Source organism: Dendrobium catenatum, unplaced genomic scaffold (assembly GCF_001605985.2).
Source record: "Dendrobium catenatum unplaced genomic scaffold, ASM160598v2 fragScaff_scaffold_334, whole genome shotgun sequence".
NCBI lineage: Eukaryota > Viridiplantae > Streptophyta > Magnoliopsida > Asparagales > Orchidaceae > Dendrobium > Dendrobium catenatum.
The window spans coordinates 3,422,186-3,442,618 of NW_021318796.1; the positions used below are offsets into that span (position 1 = coordinate 3,422,186).

Genomic DNA, 20,433 nt, shown 5'->3' on the forward strand with positions numbered 1-20,433 from the left:
ATTTTTCATAAATGGCTCATAAAACAAATATCGATATTGATCAAAGAAATTTTACAATATATATGTATGGATGAGCCCTAGAAAAATGGCAACTTCTCTTATTATGATCTAATAAAATTTAATTATTATTTATCTTTTGAGTTATCTCATAATTTGTATGAAATTTATCATATGTAAAGTCCATAATTTTTATTTTATTTTTAAGATGAGCTAAAGTAAAATGAAATGCACTTAAGAATAAATAAGATCATGATCTCCAATCTAAAAGGCTGGTTCTAATTTTGCTCACATCTTATTAAAAAATAAAATAAAATTAATTTCTCTCTCAAAAACAATGCTTTAGACATGAAAGGTAAAAAATCTTATATTGATATTTCAATGAATTCAGATACACGATGCTTCCAACTAAGACTTCATTTAGGACGATTTTTTTACTGCTTTTTAAGGAAATTTTATAATACAACAATTAAAATTTTTGTACTAAAAATTTGATTTAAAAAGCAGTAAGAAAGTCATCCCAAACAAAGCCTAAATATTCTTAATAATTTAATTTGAGATCCATGCACAATGAATTTATTTTTCCTCTTCAATCTTATTTCCAATAAATGATATCAAAGCATGTAGCTCATTTGAATATGATTTATCTTAAGGATATGTTAGCAGTGACATTTTATTTATAATGTTTAATTATTATATATTTTAATCAGGTTAACATATTATTATTATATCATTATTAAAAACTTGGAAGTAAAATTAAATTATTTCAATTACAGTTTAGCATAAAATATTAAAATTATATTGATAACTCTTTTTGAGTTATAATGTTAAATCAATTGAAAACATGCTTACTATGAAAACAAATTACATTATATTTTTATGCTACAAATTCATAATTAATTATATAGTTATAGTAACCATAGATGATTCTTCTTATAAAAAAAATGTCAAAAACATAGATAGGTAGGGGCTGTTGAGCAATGATGTAAATTTGACTATATAAAAGTCAAAATTGACTTTATAAAAGTCAAAATTGACTTTATAAAAGTCAAAATTGACTTTATATGCCTCATGAGACAAATATTTTTTGTTGTTGAGAAGTATGCCAGTTTTTTTCTTAGAAAAATTATGTGAAGGAAGAAAAATTGTCAGGGTATACTAGAGGACTTTAAACTCAAATTCAAACGATTTGATTTCATGAAAAAATTGTGCGGCGGAAGAAAACAAGGCTTTGTACCTTCACCACACAAGCCAAATTTGTTTCCTGTTTTTTGGTAACAATATAGGATACTTGGCTGAAGAGTTATTTCTAGGTTTCAAGTTGTTTATTTTATCTCTAGGTCATTATGACCGTATTATGACTACTTAGGAGCTGGGTTCTCTGCTATGAATAATAAAAATGAACTTAGTATCAGAGAACACAACAAGGCGCGCTGCCGCCGCGCGCTGCCGCCGTGGCGGTTCCGGGTCGGGTCGGGTCAACCCGGCAACCCGTCGGGTCGGGTCCGGGTTTGGATTTTCGACCCGTTTCTCTACCCGGGTCGGGTTAGGGTTGACCCGTTTTCCACCCGGGTCAGTTCGGGTTCGACCCGAACCCGACCCGTAACCCGAAATTGACACCCCTAACTGAGTCGATAAATGTAGTTCCTTTGATGAAAGGCATGCAGAAGTTCATCAAGGATTATATAGCACTGATGAGACTAAGGCTTCGTTTGGGACGGTTTTCTTATTGCTTCTTAAAATAGCTTTTTAGGGCATCTCCAATGGAACGACAAACTACTGTTTTCCATTCTTCCGTCGCTCCAACCGAGCAACAATTTTGCCGCTATTTCATCGTGGGTGAACAATGCGACCCAATATTGGCGTCGCACTGTTCACCCGCTAAATTTTTGTGACAACAGGATTTGCCCCCGAAATGGAGAAAGACGATTACGAGACGACGAAGCCCGCAAAATAGAGTTTGATTGGAGCATAATTATCGCATTTTGGAGTTTTGTTGTATGTTGCAGTGGAAAATTGGGTTTTCGGTTGGAGATGCCCTTAGTGTAAAAATTAAAATTTTTGCACTAGGAAGTTGTTTTAAAAAGCAAAAAGAAAGCCGTCTCAAACAAAGCCTAAATAAATTATAAAACTACTGTGTAGGGGAAATCATTGTGAAAATAAAAGTTCAAACCATGCAGAAGAATATTAGATCATGAAATTCAAAATTTAAAAGTTCAACCTATTAAGAGGTTCTGATTTATATATTCCACAATTAATGAGAGAATTCATACCCTATTATAAATGATAATCTTAAAGGTATTCTAATAACCACTCATTATTTTAAGAGTCTCCAAATTTGAGGGAGAATTTAATTTCTTGACTGGAAGAATTAACTAGTATCTTTTGCTTTTACAGTTGACTTTGATCATAACTAAGCATATTTTGTCACATCAATAAAATTTGTGCATGGCCTTTAAATTGCTCAAAAAAAATAAGAACTTTCTATGAAAAAAAAGGATCAAAATGATCCCCAACTATATTAATGGACCATTTTAGTCTCTTAAATATTTTAAAAAAATCAAAATAATTCCATGGTGGGACTGTTTTAATTCCTCTTCAAGAAATTGAGGGATCAAAATAACCTTTTAATATAGTTGAAGACAATTTTGATCTTTTATGAAAAATCATTGTACTATTTTAATTATTTTCTCAATTTTCTATTGATGGAAGGTCATCTTTGGGTTCCCAACTGAAGTAATTCCTATCAGCCCTTTCACCATCCCCGAAGATTGTTGTTGGGTTAGAAGACTCAAAGAGAAGATAAAGTCTTAATTTTGATATGGATGAAGGTCAGTACCTAATCCTCTTTTTGCTTCAACTAAGATGAATTCTCCAAATCCTTATGTAAACATTATTGTAATTGGTCTGACACGAATTACGTAATATATACCATTAAAGCTGTGAATAAATTATACTTAAGACATTGCACTTACAAATATAATATGATACAAAATTTGGATGAATGCCAACATTCTTTACTGCGAAGCCATTTAGCTGCTTATTCTTTTATATAAACATAGTACAGCACACTTACTATTTTGATGGAGGGCATCTCTCCAACTCGATTCTTGTTATTTGGCAAATGATTTTCCAGGTCTAAGATCAAATAAAGAGTGCTGCATCGAAATTTTACTGCTCTCCAGGAAGCATGGTGTCCCCAGGAAGATCACAGAATGCATTGCCCTGTGTGAATTGGTGAATAAAATAAGATTTAAAGATACGACTAGCTACAATTTGATTTACCAAAGCGGTGCACAAGGAATGAATATTTTACCTCCCCTGTAAGATGAGCGACGCATCTTTTCTCAGCAATCAACTCTGCTTCTGTCTGAAGAATTGATGGAATAAATATTGGTTAAACTAACATTATAAAGACATGCAAGCAACTTCTGAAAAAAACTTGCCTTCTTTATACGTTCACGAAGGAAATCATCAATTACTATCTCCTTAACAAGCTCATAGTCACCATCTCCCTGAGTAAAAGTGGTCAACCGCTAAGATCCATCTCCAAATAGGACAAACTAGCAATATGAAACAATGGATGTCTGACCTTTGATCTGCATGGCATACTGAAGACAATATCCTCTTCAATACCATAAGGATTTCCATTGGTGTAAACCTGTAATTTTGCATTTAAAATAACGTTTTTTGCAGCATCAAATCCTGGGAAAATGTGAAACAACTAGCTGAAAGTTGTGCGGCATTAATGTTTTCTATAGTCAATCATGATAAAGGAGTCAAGTCTTTTTTTGTTTTAATTTCGCTTCAAGGGATTAATAAAGGAAAATTGGATAGCCATACCCCAGATGAAAACCAATCACCCTCTGGAGTGGGGGTAACAAGGGATCTTATGCCATCAACAATTGAGACAGCAGTTGATGCAGCAGAAGATCTGCCCCATTTTTGGATAAGCACACCTCCACGCTGCAAATGATAATAGAACATGATACGAATAGGATTTGGATCAAAGACTGCAAAGTATTTCAATCAATTGTACGTAACCAATAATATGAAACAATAATTATGTTTCTCAATAATCATTTCATCATCAGATATGATACACCAGATGAAAAAACCGCCAAGATTTTTACGAACAAATCTTGAAGTTAGCTTAAAATCACCATTTACTTTTCCACCAGGAATCATGCAGGCAGAGAGATGAATAAATCAGTTAATCCAAGAATTCAGCAGAGAGTTTTGCTTCATTTTTTTTAATCCTCTTTGGCATTTCTGTCATTACACATGTACCTTTTGAACTCTTTCAGTAAACTCTTGTTCTAACCACTTAGTGTCATTGATAACTTTCTTCACGGGTACACCATTAATTTTTGCATTAAGAAAATCTGGCACCTGTCAATGGAAGTAGTTAATTCAGAGCAGCAGCACTTTTGTTATATAGGGATAAAGTGAGAGAAAATGAAAGATTAGTCTAGTTCATAATGTGGTAATATATTATTAGCTATATTCTGCTTGAAGGTAATTTTAGGTATCTGATGATATAAAGCTAAGGCTCTCCAAACACACCTGGGTGGTTGAATGGTTTCCCCAAATGGTGACATTTGAGACTTTGTCATAAAAAACACCAGCTTTCAGGGCTAGCTGCAATAATTCATTTTACACTAAGAACGTCATAACTCAGAAATGTTTAAAAAAATGCACAAGAACTAGATTCGCTACAAAAATTGTAACTAACGTAATAGGATGGAGATTGGAGAACAATGTGGTTATATGGTCTTCTGTGAAAAAGGATAATAGTTTAAAACTTAGCAAACAAGAACAATAGTTCATCTTTTTTACAAACAAGATAACTAACCTTTGCACACATTTCCAAGGTTTATTTAAAAACCCTATCAGGATATAGTTTTAATACTAGAGTTCGTTATGAAATATTAGCATACAAACTGTGTATTACTCTAGAACTAATACAGAAGTTTCATAACAATTTGTAATTGGAAAACCTGGAGTTTGAAGAAATCCTGGCGATTGGTTTTTTCTTTATTTGCAAAATAAGGTAAATTATCATCCTTATTTACAAAATTCTTAAACAATTTTCATTTTTCACAGAGACCAAACGATAGAGCTATACAAACCAAAAATAATAATGGGCGCATATATTTACCTGGCATTTTGCTCTGTTTTCATCCAACCGTGTCAGAGCATGGAAATTCTTTGCCGGTATATTTGGTGCATTTTTCAAACAAATAAGTGCACTGCATGAAGCTTGTTTTACTAAGCAGAGCAGCATAATTATGAAGAGAAATGAGTAAAATTTGCTTGGATTGTAAATAAAAAAAGAATAATATTAACTTAATTTTCATGCAAGTTCAGATAGCGCGAGACACATACTTTGTATTGCATGGGTTACCCACTACTATGACTTTGACACTGCGCGATGCCACGGCATTGAGAGCTTTTCCCTATAATTCGTTTAATTCCAAATCTCAATGAGGATGAAGGAAAAATGATTCGGTAACTGAAATAAATTATATTTAGGGTGCATGGAACCTGTTCTGCAAATATTTGTCCATTAATATCTAATAGGGCGGCACGTTCCATTCCAGGACCTCTAGGCTTGGCACCAATTAGAAGTGCCCATTCTGCATCTTCGAAAACATCATAAGGATTTACACCTATGCTTACTTCTCTTAACAAAGGATATAAGGAGTCTTCCAGCTCCATGGCAACACCTAAGCATGCAAAGATACAAAATGGAGAGATCAGAAGCACTTAAAATCAAACAAGTTTTCCAGTTGACAACAATAAAATAGTAAAAAAATTATAAAGAGAATGTTTCCCTAAAAAATTTAAGCGAAGGATTACTTGAAAGATAGGCAGCTTAACTAAAGTCTTGTGTACTGTCTTAGAAGTTTGAAAGTCACTCCAAGAAACTTGTTCCACAATGCTGAATTTTAATAAGCAACTCAAAAGCAAAAAATTTCAAGACAAGGGATTTGAGGAACCTGCAATCCTCAATGTCATGCTCATGATCTTCGTGGTACTCACATAATTTTTTTTTGGAATGCTACAATCCTGGTATTAGCTCTAGAGCCTTTCTTTGGTGTGGGCCAATGAAAATAATCTTCCTTTTGGAAGTCAGCCATCACTAAGGTGAGCAGCCGATTCAATGTAGACTTATGATAGAAAATACTTGAGTTCGCAAGTAACCCTAATGGGAAATACTTGAGCTCGCAAGCAAACCTAATAATAATCGGTAAAACAGCAAGAAAACAGAAGAAAATTTGGTGGAAAAGCAATCAAAATGATAGATAGTCTTATAGAAAGCAAAGTGAAGCAAGAACGAAACAAAGATGCAATTGATCCTCAATTCGAGAGGAGGATCGTTCTCTCCCAATCTCTAGACAAGAAGCCTAGAGCCCAAGACACCAAAGAGACTCCAAGAAAAACTCAAATTTTGCATGCCCTAACCCTAGCCTCTCTTCAACTTTAAATACAAATCTTCCTAATAAAAAACTTCCTAACACAAACCAATTTCAAAAATCACTCCTTATGCATTAGCCTCCCCTTTCTCTCTCTCTCTCTTATGTTGCCGTCTTAAGGGGGGCCTACATGCTGGGATAATTCATTTAAGGAGGCGGCTTAGCCCGCCTCCTATAGAGCTGGACCGGCCCCTCCTGGGTCGGTCTGGTTGGCTCCGTAACACTACCCCGCTCCCAAAGAACCACCTTATCCTCAAGGTGAAAGCTCGAAAACTGATGTTTCATCCTCTCGTATGGCTCCCACGTGGCAACGTAGAAGGCCTTGTCACTTGATCAACACTTATTTAGCTCCCCCCTATTTCTGACGTACCCCCAACAGTTCTAAGGGTTCCAAAATCACCTCTACCTCCTCCATGAGTATCCCCGGCAGCTCCGATCTAACTGCATAATCCCCAATTGCCCTCCTCAACTGTGATACATGAAAAACATGGTGTATAGTTGTCGTTGATTGTAGCTTCAGATGATACGCAACCGCTCCAATCTTATCCAAGACTTCATATGACCCAAAGTATGTAGGGGAAAGCTTCTCATTCCTCCTGTTGGCGACTGATTTCTGCCTATAAGGTCTGAGCTTTAAAAACACCCTTTCTCCTACCTCAAACTGAATGTCTCTTCTATTCCCTTCAGCCTGTTTCTTCATTATTTGCAGAGCTCTCAATAGATGCCTTTTTAATTTTTTCAATACTTTGTCCTTTTCTTGCAGGTACTCCACTGAAGAGATCGGAGTACTGCTAGAGGCAAATCCCTTCCGTACAACACCTTGAATGGGCTCATCTGAGAAACCGAATGATAGGAGGTGTTGTACCAATACTCCGTCCATGATGACCATTTGGCTCATATTTTGGGTGTCTCTGACACAAAGCATCTGAGGTAGGTCTCCAAGCTCCTGTTGACCACTTATGTTTGGTCATCCGTCAGTGGGTGGTAGGCGATACTCCTTTTCAAAACTGTTCCCTGCATTATGAATAGCTCTCTCCAAAAATGGCTGAGGAACACCTTATCCCTGTCGGATACTATCGACTCTGATACCCCATGCAGTCTAACTACCTCTATGATGAATACTGATGCTACTGTCACTGCCATGTAGGGATGTCGTAGGGGAATGAAGTGAACATACTTGCTCAATCTATCCACTAATACCAAGATCACTGTGAAGCCTTCAGAACGGGGCAACCCATCTATGAAGTCCATAAATACCTCCTCCCATACTCAACCCGGTAACACCAATGGTTGTAGTAGTCCTCCTGGGGACATGGCTAGATACTTGTTCCTCTGGCATGCCTCATATATGGACACAAACTCCTCAACATCCTTACGCATTCCCTTCCAAAACAAGTCTGAGGCTAGTCTCCTGTAAGTCTTCTGTACCCCCGAGTGACCCCCAACTGCACTCCCATTGAACTCCTGCAACAAGTGTGGAATGCGGACTGATATCCGGGGCATCACAAACCTTCCCTGGTATGGTAGCCTCTCCCCCTCCAAAGAGTACCCCAGGTGGCTACTCCCTTCCCTCAGTAAGTCGGCCCTGATCTTGCCCAACTCCTCATCCCTGGCGCTTTCCTCTTGGATGGCCTTCCAATTTAACATCAATGGGATAGACACCGCCATCACCTGCAACTCCCCCATGCATCTGGACAAGGCATCAGCCGCCTTGTTTTCCACTACTGGTATGTAATAGATTTCAAAATCATATCCCAGCAGTTTGGACAACCATCTCTGATGCTCCTTTGTCACCATCCGCTGCTCCAACAAGTATTTCAGGCTTTGCTAGTATGTCCTGACAATGAAATGCCTCCCCAATAGGCAGGGCCGCCACTTTTGATGGCTAACACAATAGTCATTAGCTCCCGCTTATAGAATGATTTCAGCCTAGCCTTGACTGTCAACACTTGACTGAAATATGCAATGGATCGACGATTTTGCATGAGTACTGCCCCCAGTCCGTATCCTGAAGCATCTATCTCCACTATGAAAGTTTATGTGAAGTCTGGTAAAGTTAAGACGGGTATTGTAGTCATAGCCTTTTTTAGTCTTTCAAATCCTGTTGTGGCCGCCTCTCCCCATAAGAACTCATCTTTCTTCAATTGTTTTGGCAGTGGCCAGGTTATAGTGTTGTACCCTTTTACAAATCTCCTGTAGTAACCTGTCAGTCCTAAGAATCCTCTCAATTCCTTCAAATTCTTAAGTAAGAGCCACCACAACATAGCCTCGATTTTTGACTGGCCGGAAGCCACATCTTTTTTAGAAACAATATGCCCCAAATATTCCACACGAGTCTGGTCAAAACAATAGTTCTTCAGGTTGGCCCTCAGCTGATGTTCCTGTAGAATTCCCAAGACCACCTTTACGTGTTCCTGAAGCTCCTCCTCAGTTCTACTGTATACTAGTATGTCATCAAAAATACCAAAACAAACTTCTGGAGGTACTACCTGAACACCCTATTCATTACTGACTGGAAAGTAGCAGGGGTGTTGGTAAGCCCAAACGGCATGAACAAAAACTCGTAGTGCCCCTCATGTATCATGAAAGCTGTCTTGGAGATGCCTGCTTCTCTCATTCTGATCTGATGGTATCCAGATTTCAAATCCAGCTTTGAGAATATCATTGTTCCATATAGTTCATCCAAGAGCTCATCAATCACTGGAATAGGGAACTTATCTGACATTGTCCCCTTATTCGAAGCTTTGTAGTCCACACAAAACTGCCATCTCTCATCCTTCTTGACCAGAACGACTAAACCAGAGAAATGACTCACACTCGGCCTGATGATTCCAAACTCCAACATCTCCCGGATCAGCTTCTCAATCTCATCCTTCTGAGATTGAGGAAATCGATAGGGCCTGACGCTGATGGGTGACACCCCTTCCCTCAAGACGATGGCATGCTCCTGCTCCCTCGGTGGTGGCAATCCCTAAGGTGGCTGAAACACCTCCTGGAATTTCTGAATCAACGGCTGTATGGAGGGGTGTATATCCCCTCCCTCTTCCAATCTAGCTTCCTCCAAACTGTGCAGCTCCACCAAATATCCTTCACCCACCAACTGTATATTCCTCACCATAGTTTTAAGTGAAACCTTGGATTTGGATAGCCCTGCATCTCCCTTGATCACTATTCCTCCCATCCACCATCAACTCCATTGTAAGTGCTCCCTAATTAACCTTGGTGTCTCCCAAGGTCTGTAGCCACTTCATGCCAAAGATGGCATCTGTACTTCCCAACTCCAGTGGGAGAAAATCTTCCCTCACCTAAATCCCCTGGATAGTCAATAGCACTCCTCTACAGATCCCCTAGCCTTTCTCCATCTTCCCCGTACCCATCATCACCCCATAACGACTGGTATCCACCAATTTCACTCTCAATTGGTCGATGACCTGAGTGGAAATAAAATTCTGAGTAGCTCCACTATCAATTAGCACCACCACCTCCTGTCCTCTATCTCCCCCTTCACCTTCATGGTATGATTCGTAGTGAATCATACCATTGAGTTCAGGGAAACCTCGGCCAGATTCAAATGCAACTTCTCCTCCATCTCCCCCTCACCTTCCTCCTCAGTTTCCTCATCATCACAGACGGTGAGAACCTGAAGAGTTCGGTTCTTGCATCGATGCCCTAGTGTATACTTCTCATGGCACTTGAAACACAACCCATCTGCTCTCTTCTCCTACATCTCTTTCTCTGTCAGGCTCTTGAAATTTTCCCCACTTCCTCCTCATGTATTCTCTCTGGTGGTCTCCCGACTTCCTCCTGTTACAGGACCTTTAGGTGCTAGCTGAGTAGTCATCATCCTGTAAGTGCGTCCTGAGCTGCTAATCCTGACTCCTCTCTCTAGATTCCTATGGTTTTCAACTAGTTGTGCCAACATCATGGCCTACCCCAAGTCACGAGGCATCAGAACTTTTACTGCCACTCGGATCTCTACCTCCAATCCCTTCATGAAATTCCCCTTCAATACTGTCTCTAATAATCGCTCCACCCTACAAGCCAAGTGCTCAAAACACTCACAATAGTCTGCGACTGATCCCTCATGTACCAGAGCAAAGAACTACTTATAAAAATCTCCTCCCCGGTCGGTTTGTAAACGTTCTATTATGCAGTTCTTGAATTCTCTCCAGCTCCTGATGAGTTTCCTCTAGTCTCTCCACTGATACCATGACAGCACCTTCCCCTCCAAACATAAGATTGCTGTTGTCAGCTTCTCCTCATCCGTTAGCCCATTAATGGTAAAGTACATCTCCACCTTATAGATCCACCAATTCACATCCTCCCCCTCGAAGATAGGCGTCTTCAACTTCCTCACCTTCCTATTTCCCCTTATTCCTATAGTTTCCCCTTTCTCAAGTGTTCACCCCCCCCCCCAAGTCTCCCGATCTTCCCTTCCCCTTTCATACACATAACCTCCTTCGAATTCCCCTCTCCTCTCTTCAAAATCAGCCACTGGGCGGCCATAATTTCCTTCCCTACATTCCCAATCAGCAACCCTTTTCTTCGGCCCTCCATACCCATGCCTTTCCCCAAGCCTATCTCCTTTATCCTCCCTCTGGAAAGGCTCTATATGGGATTTTCTCCTTTCTCCCTCTACAATCTCTACGTCCTCTTTATCCTTACGGATTTTAGAATTTGTATTGTCTTTCTGGCCCTCTCGCCACGAAAGCCGCCGATTGATTGTGGAATTCTAACATCTTCTTCATCATCTCCCGTAAGTCCACGACTTGCCCTTCCACGAAAGAAATTCTGTCCTCCACCATGGTTTTGATTTGGTTCATCTCTCCTTCCAATCTCTCCTCCAAAGCATCCACTTTTTTGCCGCCATCATTCTCCAGATTTTTTGTAGATACAAAAATCTGGATTTTGCCTTTAAAAATAGCACTTTCCTTCTTTATCAACCCAAGAACAGCCGCTGGAATTTGCAAAAACAGCCCACCAATGATCCCAAGATTTGTTATGATACCAATTTGATAGGAAATACTTGAGTTCGTAAGGAACCCTAATGGGAAATACTTGAATTCACAAGCAAACCTAACAATAATCGGTAAAACAGCGAGAAAACAAAAGAAAATTTGGTGGAAAAACAATCAAAACAATAGATAGTCTTATAGAAAGCAAAGTGAAGCATGAACGAAAGAAAGATGCAATTGAACCTCAATTTGAGGGGAGGATTGTTCTCTCCCAATATCTAGACAAGAAGCCTAGAGCCCAAGACACCAAATAGATTCCAAGAGAAACCCAAAATTTTGCATGCCCTAATCCTAGACTCTCTTCATCTTTAAATACAAATCTTCCTAATAAAAAACTTCCTAACATAAACAAATTTCAAAAATCTCTCCTTATGCATTAGCCGCCCTTCTCTCCCTCCTGTTGTCGCCTAAGGGGGGCCACATGCTGGGTGAATTCATTTAAGGAGGCGGCTTAGCCCGCCTCCTGTAGAACTGGACCGGCCCCTCCTAGATCGATATGGTTGGCTCCGTAACAACTTACCTCCCAAAATCACTATTATAGCATTTGTCTTGGCATCATGCACCAATCCTTATTGATGGGACTACCACAACAGGAGTGGTCAAACTTCTAGAATTTCTTCTCAAACGCAGCCAACTGAGGTGATCAATACTTTTCTTTATTCGAAAAATGAACCATAAAAAAAAATGCTCAATCTAGTTCTATAAATTATGAGAACTTCAGAAATAACTATTTCATGGTCCATAGTTGATTCTTGAATAGAGAGAACTTAAACTTGCTGGCGTGCATGCCTAGTGTGAAAGCAGCTTGCTGGGTTTTTATCATCACAGTTAATTTCATGAGCGGCTTTATTAAACTGGCGGAGGTAGTCCTGCAGCTACTCTGATATGTCTTGGAAGAAAAAACAGTAAATAAAAAATAGAAAAAACTGCAGTAGAATCAAAGCGGTGGCTGATTTTGTATTAATACTTCAATAAGAGAAAATAAGATACATGTGATCTAAAATTTGAGAGGTAGATCGGCTCTCCCAATCAACCTAGATGCCACTAGAAAGCCCTAAAAAAAAAAGAACTACATAAAAACCAAAACTCAGCCATAGCATGATCCTAAAATCCTAGACAACTCCCACTTAAATAGCATAAATAGAACATCCCTAAACAATTTAAATACAATTTAGAAAATCTTCATAAACAATTAAACATAATTTATAAAACCATCCTAAACAATTAAACATGATTTAAAAAACCTTCCTAAACAAATTGAATATAACTTAGGAAACATTCCTAAACAATTAAGCATAATTTAAGAAACTTTTCTAAATTGTTCTCCCTTAATTAGGAACCTTCTAAATATATTCCCCTAGGCCCCACAAGGTGACCCCCTTGGCGTATCTATACTCCACTCCCAAAGAGCCACATTGTCCTCAAAGTGTAAGAAAGAGAATTGTCTCCTGATCATCTGTTTTAACACCAAAATTTGCTTCTGTTAGACCGGTCCACTGGACCGGTCCAGCCGGTCCGCATGGGACCTGAATTTAGCGAAATTTCCGCCTCCTGCGGAGATCGGGCGTCCCGACCACCCAAGCGGACCATTTTAGGAAGGATTTTTTAGGGATTTGAGAGGGAAATTTGAATGTAGGGACTATTTAGGGATTTTCTTTTGATTTGTATGCATTAAATACTTTGTTTTCCTAGGGTTAGGGCATCTTGAATTTGGCTGAAATTTGAGATCTCTTAGATTTAAGTTTTCTTCGGGCTCTTGCGGCGTCTAGAGATTTGGGAGAGATCGATCATCCTCTCGAATAGAGGATCAATTGTATCTTGCTATTTTATTTCATCTTCTAGTGGAATACAAGTCCTTGGTTGAGTTTTCTCTTGATTTTGCTGTTTTTTCTGCTGTGAACAGCAAATCTAGACTGTTTTACTGCTGTGGACAGCAGTAATTTTGCTATTTGACTCTCGATTTGGGTTGGGTTACTAGCGAACCCAAATACTTCCTATCAAATTGGTATCGGAGCATCGATTTGGGACCTTGCTGAAATTTCAAAATTTCAGCGGGTTTTTGACAACCAAAAGAAAATCTTTGTGATCCGCGGGAAGAGAGATGGCCGGGAAGGTAGAAGTACTGGAAGGCGAGATCGGGCAACTAATCAAATTTGGAGAGAAAATTTTTTATTTTCAAAACCAAATCACATTCAACAATGAAAGGATAGAGGGGAAATTCACAGTGATGGAAGAAATGTTGAGAAACTATTAGAGTTGAAGACCAATCCTACGACATCGGAAGCAAGAGAGACCACCTGAGGCCATGGAGTAGGAGGGAATCCGAACCCGTTTAGGGGGAGGAGAAATCCAGAAGTGGAGGTCATTGAGGGGGAGGACGACATGCCACCTCTAGAGCCACTTTCTAGAGAGAAGATGAGTTTGGGTAATGACCAGAGGGGTGCTGATTTTGTCGAAAGAAGGGAAGATTTTCATCGCTGGGGTGCTGATTTTGAAGGGAGAAGAGGGGAATATGATGAAGGGTTCGGGAATCATCACCGGAGGGAGGATCGTGACAGTTGGGGAGCACCTCCTCTTCGAGGAATGGGAGGTTATGGAGGATTCAGGAGAAACTGGGGAGACCCACGAGTGAGGAAGCTGAAGATGCCCGTCTTTGAGGGTGAAGACGACCATGGCTGGATCTACAAGGTGGAGCGTTACTTTGCTGTCAACGGGTTGACAGAGGAAAAGAAGCTGATAGCGGCGGGATTGTGTTTGGAAGGAAAAGCATTAGCATGGTACCAGTGGCGTGACAGGAGGGAGCCCATCCGGAGCTGGAGAGAGTTCAAAGATTGCTTATTAGAACGATTCCAAGCCGATGGGGGAGGAGACTTCTATGAGCAATACTTTGCCTTGACTCAGGAGGGGACTGTGGCAGATTACTACGACAGGTTTGAGTACTTGGCTAACAGATTGGATCATATTTCAGAGTTAGCCCTGGAAGGGAACTTCATGAAGGGGCTTAAACCAGAGATACGAACAGCGGTCAGGGTGCTGGAGCCGAGGAACCTAGGGAAGGCTATGGAGCTGACGCAGTTGGTAGAAGATCCGAAGAAATCAGAAAGAGGAGCTCGAGGAAACTGCTTAGGAGGCTCTTACAGGACGACGACCACTCTTCTAGCACCCAAGGGGCCTGCATCAAGCAACATTAATGAGACCACCCGGGAGAAGCTAGTATGAGGAGGGAGTGGGAAAATTTTCAAATGCTTCCTATCAACTTCCTGTCGAGAATCAGTTGACACATGAACCAATTCTATATCCTTCATTATTTGCTCGTGCTTCACTCTAGAGAATACATCATCTTTCAACAGTTTATCATCATTTTATACACCTGCTCCAGTCATCAACTATTTTTTTTTTTCACTCAAAGCCAGAAAGGTTAAAAAGAAATGGTGCAAAAAACTAGGTGATAACAAGGAACCACATGGATGTAGTGAGAAACATAAAGCTTGTTGGATCAGTGGGTGTAGATCCATAGATCAAATAAATAATTAGAGGCGGCATAAGTTCCAAACCCTTTGTAAAATGACTTCTAAAGTACATCTTGTAGTTCGCTACAAACTTTACATGTCGCCCAACGAATCCTCATCTAGTAGCTCTATATTTTGCTCCACCATGTCGGATTATCAGTCCAAAGTAATGGATTTTGTTCCAAACAAGAATGTAAAGAACACTAAGTACAATTGAAGTTGCATGATAATTATGTCACCCAATGCAGTTTTGAATCCCCATTTCAGCCCAATCTCCATAACCATGGGTAAGGCTGTTAATAGACCAAGTTGGACGACAGACTAAAATGTTACAGTAGCCTTCATATGATTATTTCCTCTCATCAATGCTTGCTTCATAATAGCAGACTAAAGCCCACTTAATGACATATAAGGCTTGTCATAGAGGAAAAGGTGGACTATGACAACAACCATCATTGAGTTAAAATAGAACCCTACAGTTGTGAAGTAGTAAGAAAGCATGTGGAAGAAGTAAAATTGGTGGCTCAAGTGATAGATATCTCTATTAAGTATTTGTTCTCCATTGCTACAGCAACCTTTGCTTCAAACAGGGAGATTTGGTTTAAACCTAAGGTGAATGTTTGTCTAAAGAATAAATTACAGTCAATCTTAGCGAACAAAAGGCTCTATACCTAATTAATTATACCCTAAGAATCATTAATAAAGGGCATTAGCAATTGGGGAACATATAGGCTATAGTCATGACCGTAATATAGCATAGTCATTGAGCTAAACCACTCGGTTAGAGTGTCTCAGTCATAATCGTTTACCATATGGAGCCAATGGGCTAAACAATTGGTTCTATAGAGCTGTTAGGTCAAACCACCGATTAGAGGACCCACCATAACTGTTTATCTTGTGAAGTTGTTGGGCCAAACTATTGGTTATAGGACATTTGCCACGTCTACCTACAAAAGATTATTTGAAAATGAATCATAGTGACATTCTCGACTGAATATTTGTTCTTTGTGAGCTGTACTTATCATTGAATTCATCACCCTAGTCAAACAGTTACAGAGGATGGATGAGTTTTTCTTTAAGGCCTAAGTGATTAAATTTTATTTTAAATATTGAAATTTTAATAGATTTAGAATTTTAAAATTTTGGTATAATTTGAGAATTGACCTCTTCGACTGAGTTTTTCTTTCCACATGGCCATTATTTGGATGATATTAATATCACTTTAAAACTTTTATATTTCATTGAGGTTTAGAGGCATTTAAAAGATAGTCCCCTCTAATTGAGATTTACTTTCAACATGGCCATTATTAAGTCAATAAACTCACTTATTGTAAAAAAATTCTATCAAGTTTTACCTGAGTGTTTGGTGAACCCTCACCACAAGAGCAAACTTTTCAGTGGTATAATTTCTTTATGTAGATTTTAAGTGATTTTGCTTCCGTAGTTAATACTTTCTATTTCTTTACCCTTGGTTGTTATTTTTACTTTCTTCTTGTGCTATTGTTATGAATTTTATTGATGCAATAAAATAGTACCTACTTTTCTTTACTTCTCATACTATTTATAATTACTTGTATATGAATATCTTTTTTTAGTACAAAATAGGCTTAAATCAATACTAGTTTTTGAAACTTGTATTTAAGGGTCAAGACAAATCCCTTCAACACGTCTCATGTCGCAGAAGTATATTGCCTTCCAGAACCAAGTTATGACAATAAGCAAGTGAGTAAAGTTCAGAAACAAGTAGAACGATTGAATAGACATATGAAGTCCTGGAATTGCAATAAACTAGGAAGAAGTAAATAAACCTTTATCTTTAAACAAGCTAAACAAAAATTGATCTGCTCAAAGTCTAGGGCAGTATATATAAAATAAACAACGTTAGGAATGACAGTTTTTTTTCACTCACCTTCAAGAGCCTGATATGATCTCTCAGAACCCAATAATCTTAGAGCAATAGGCTGATCTTGCCCAAATACTTCCCCTGATGCTAGCTGAAATAACAAACGAACTCATCATAATATTCTTTCTTGTCATATATATTAAATCTTCAAACTTCAAAATTCCAGAAAAAATTAGTATTCCGAAATTACACAAGAATAATTTGTGTCTTATAAGGCTTATTGGATTGTTTGCACCTTTGGTAAGGGCATAAGTCTAACGTTTCTGGGAATACTAGATGGATATGATTTACATTCGCCTGTGTGCCATCAAAGGTTCTCTGCCTTGTCTGTAACAACATGATGGAGCTGCAGGGAACAGCAGTATATTGCCCAACTATTAATATCTTATCTAATTAACTATATAGCACAGGCTATCTTATCTTTTTTTTTTTGGTGAATGTACTATCAATTTTGATGAAAGTGGGCATTTAGTAAGTTAGGGTGCACTAAAGTGCCACTGTCACAGCGGGGAGGAAGACCTTCCAACGACTAATCCAACACCTCTTAACTGCACCTTATTGAAACCGATAACTCATAAGAAAAGAAGTAAGGCATTTAAGATAGAAGAAACAAGGAATAATGCATGAACCTAAGCACCAAAAAGAGCTATAAATGTGCCTTGATTTTTATTGTGAGAGCAAAAAACAACGTTATTTATACAAGTTCATATTAAAGCAGCATTTGTATGATCTTACAAATTATATTTCATTTCCAGCAAAGAAAAGGTTAAAGCTTCAATGAATAAGTTCATCATAGAAGATAAAAAAGTAAGGAACTCTCATAATGCAAAAATTGAAAAGCTGCGGAATCATTATAATATAAAAAATAAAAAACGATAAGTGGTTCATTACTTTGAAGAGTAGGTGGTTGGATATCATCCCAGCCGCGCCAGAAACAACAACCCTAATTAAACTTTTCCAAGTCTTCGTCTTCTCTTCCTGTGAAGCATTACATTGTAAAAATGCTATCATATTGCAACTGACGGTTAAGCAAAGCCCCTGTATGTTACTCAAGGGACAAAGCCAATGAATAATCTTTAATGTTTCAATAGCCAAAAAAAAAAAAAGTTACATCATGACGATTCCAAAAAAAAAACACTAAATTAAATAGGTTCACGGTGTCATGTTTGTAATAAGTTATGAGGACAGTCATACAACAAACTCTTTGAATAAGCTATCGTTGCTTGAACAACAACCCGAAAGCACTGAAGTAGAGAACTCAAAACAAATTGCTGACGAGGACATGGACATTTCCACTAAAAACCCTGATCAGAATGAAGAGATACAACTATGACAAACTCCAAAGCTAAATTAAGAAAACAAACAACTTTCAGTCTTTCAAGATTAGTAAGATCCATCTTCACCATTGATATATCATCAATAATTTATCTTGATCAGGCACGAATCTCGAAACATAATCAAGTTGGAAACTTCAAAAATTAAATCCGGGACCATCTGAACTTTGATTTCAGCAAACTTATAGTCGAACTGAACGTCTCGGAAATACAAACCCAACGACACCAAATTCAACTCAATTTGAGCCCATATGAGTCCAAATCAAAGACCCGAAGCACATTTGGATGGTTCAATCCATAATTTGGATTACCAAACCGTTTCCAAATATAACGTGTTTATAGTCAAATCGAGCGGCTGTACGAGACAAATCCAACGAGCCCAAGATCGTCAAATTCTAATATCATTAAGACATTCAAATGCTCAATAAACGGCCCATGATCAAGAGATTCAACATCGGCTGTCCATTCAAATCACTCTCAATTTAGCCATGATCTTCCTCCTATTTATTGGTCATGCCACTCTCAGAAAACTATAAATAGACCTATTATTTCTCTTAAGGACCTCACGCAAGAAGAAGAAAGTGAAAGAAGAAGTGAAGGAAGAAAAGGAAGAGACTCATTCTCGATCACCGTCGGACTTTCACCCGATGACCGTCCGATGCTGGAATTAAGCAAGGAAGCAAGAAGAGAAGGAAGAGACTCCTCCTTGACTACGTTGGACTTCCACCCGACTATCGACTGGCATCGGAATTCTGCCCCACAGTCGTCTGATGCCGGATTTTTGTCCGCCACCAGAACGTTGCCGGATTTCCGATCTCCATTTGTAATTCAATTTCAACCTGGGAGTTGATTATTGTAATCTGATCATCCTCAATTTCAGGGACGAGTCAGCCACTTGTAATCTAAACACCAGTTAAATCATTTTAACTGAGCGTGACCCTATGGTTTTTCTCTTTTCTAGGATTTTCACGTAAAAATTTTGGTGTTCCTTTTTTATTTTGTTTGTGTGCTGGATATTCGTACAAAGCTAAGGCGAAAATTTTTCTAACTCTATCACCGCGTATGTTCTAGCCCGCAACAACTATAAAACATCCAAGACTATAAAAAGGGTAAAGACGATTTTACCGCTTTGAGATCGTATGTCGTGCAAAAAACGCCATAACACTCCTGTTTATTCGCCGCATCGGCCGGACGGACGGGAACCGCGGTCGCCGGTGACTGTACTTGGCTGAGAGCGAAACATCAAAATCAAGCAGATATAAAAAAGAATGAAAGAAAATGAGTAACCCAACTGGGAAAACAAATCGAATGAAGCAAAAGAGAAGGCAACCTCGGTGCAACCGAGCAGGTGATGTTCAGCGGCCGGCGGACATGGAGCTTAGATTGGCCGCGCTTGAAGGCGTGGACGTGGAAAGCAGTCAATGGAGCGGACGATAGATTGGAGGGTAGGGTTTGATATCTCGAGTAAGAGCAAGGAGAGAATTCGGCCAATGACATGACTAGAAGCAGAGAGGACGGAGTGAACGGTGAAGGAGGTAGAGGGAACAGATGCGGGGAAAATAGATTGGGGCTTTGATTATTAGGAACGAATATAAGGCCGTGGTTAGGACAACTGGTAGGACAGCGTGATCCAAATTATGTGTAGGCTGAATTGCATGTAGGCCCACATTAGGGCGAAATTATTACTTGGGGTCATCGTCAATTAAGACTATCATATCACTGATATTCTGTATATTATTATTAATATTATTATTATGTAATTCTGTGTATTTAGTAATATTACGTATTTTGATTGACCTCTAAATAGTTTGATGACCGCACATAATAATCTCTCTAAATTATGTGGAGATTGAATTGTAGCTGATCCCTAAATTTATTTTAAGTAATTAAGAGGTTATAGGTTGGAGTATTATGTATGTGAATTTATTTTAATTGGTTTAAATATTTTTAAAAAAAAATCTTAAGTTGAATGCAATAAAAGTTAATTAATTAATTTAAAATAAACATAATGACTATAATTATAAAAATTATTCAAATAATTTTTAAATTCATATATTATGACCTAAATTTTCTCAAATAAAAAGTTCAATAATTGGAATAAGAATCTATTTTTACGATGTTATCATAAATCTTAATTATTTAGAAGCCAAGCATTATTTCACCTTCCTTCATAAAATTTTGATTGAAAAATTAAAT

At 38.5% G+C, this 20,433-nt stretch overlaps 1 protein-coding gene across 1 annotated transcript; it reads right to left on the minus strand.

Annotated features, from left to right (window-relative positions):
- Positions 1-2,899: 2,899 nt before the first annotated feature.
- LOC110099942 (malate dehydrogenase [NADP], chloroplastic) lies at positions 2,900-19,807 on the minus strand. The gene is made up of 14 exons (XM_020827280.2): positions 19,568-19,807; positions 19,363-19,465; positions 17,795-17,881; positions 16,910-16,994; positions 5,545-5,726; positions 5,386-5,456; positions 5,159-5,249; positions 4,564-4,638; positions 4,288-4,389; positions 3,841-3,963; positions 3,590-3,658; positions 3,444-3,512; positions 3,314-3,367; positions 2,900-3,222 (listed from the first exon to the last, which is right to left on the minus strand). Exons 1-14 carry the CDS (start codon positions 19,732-19,734, stop codon positions 3,169-3,171), a joined length of 1,332 nt encoding a protein of 443 aa, XP_020682939.1. The 5' UTR covers positions 19,735-19,807; the 3' UTR covers positions 2,900-3,168.
- Positions 19,808-20,433: the final 626 nt, after the last annotated feature.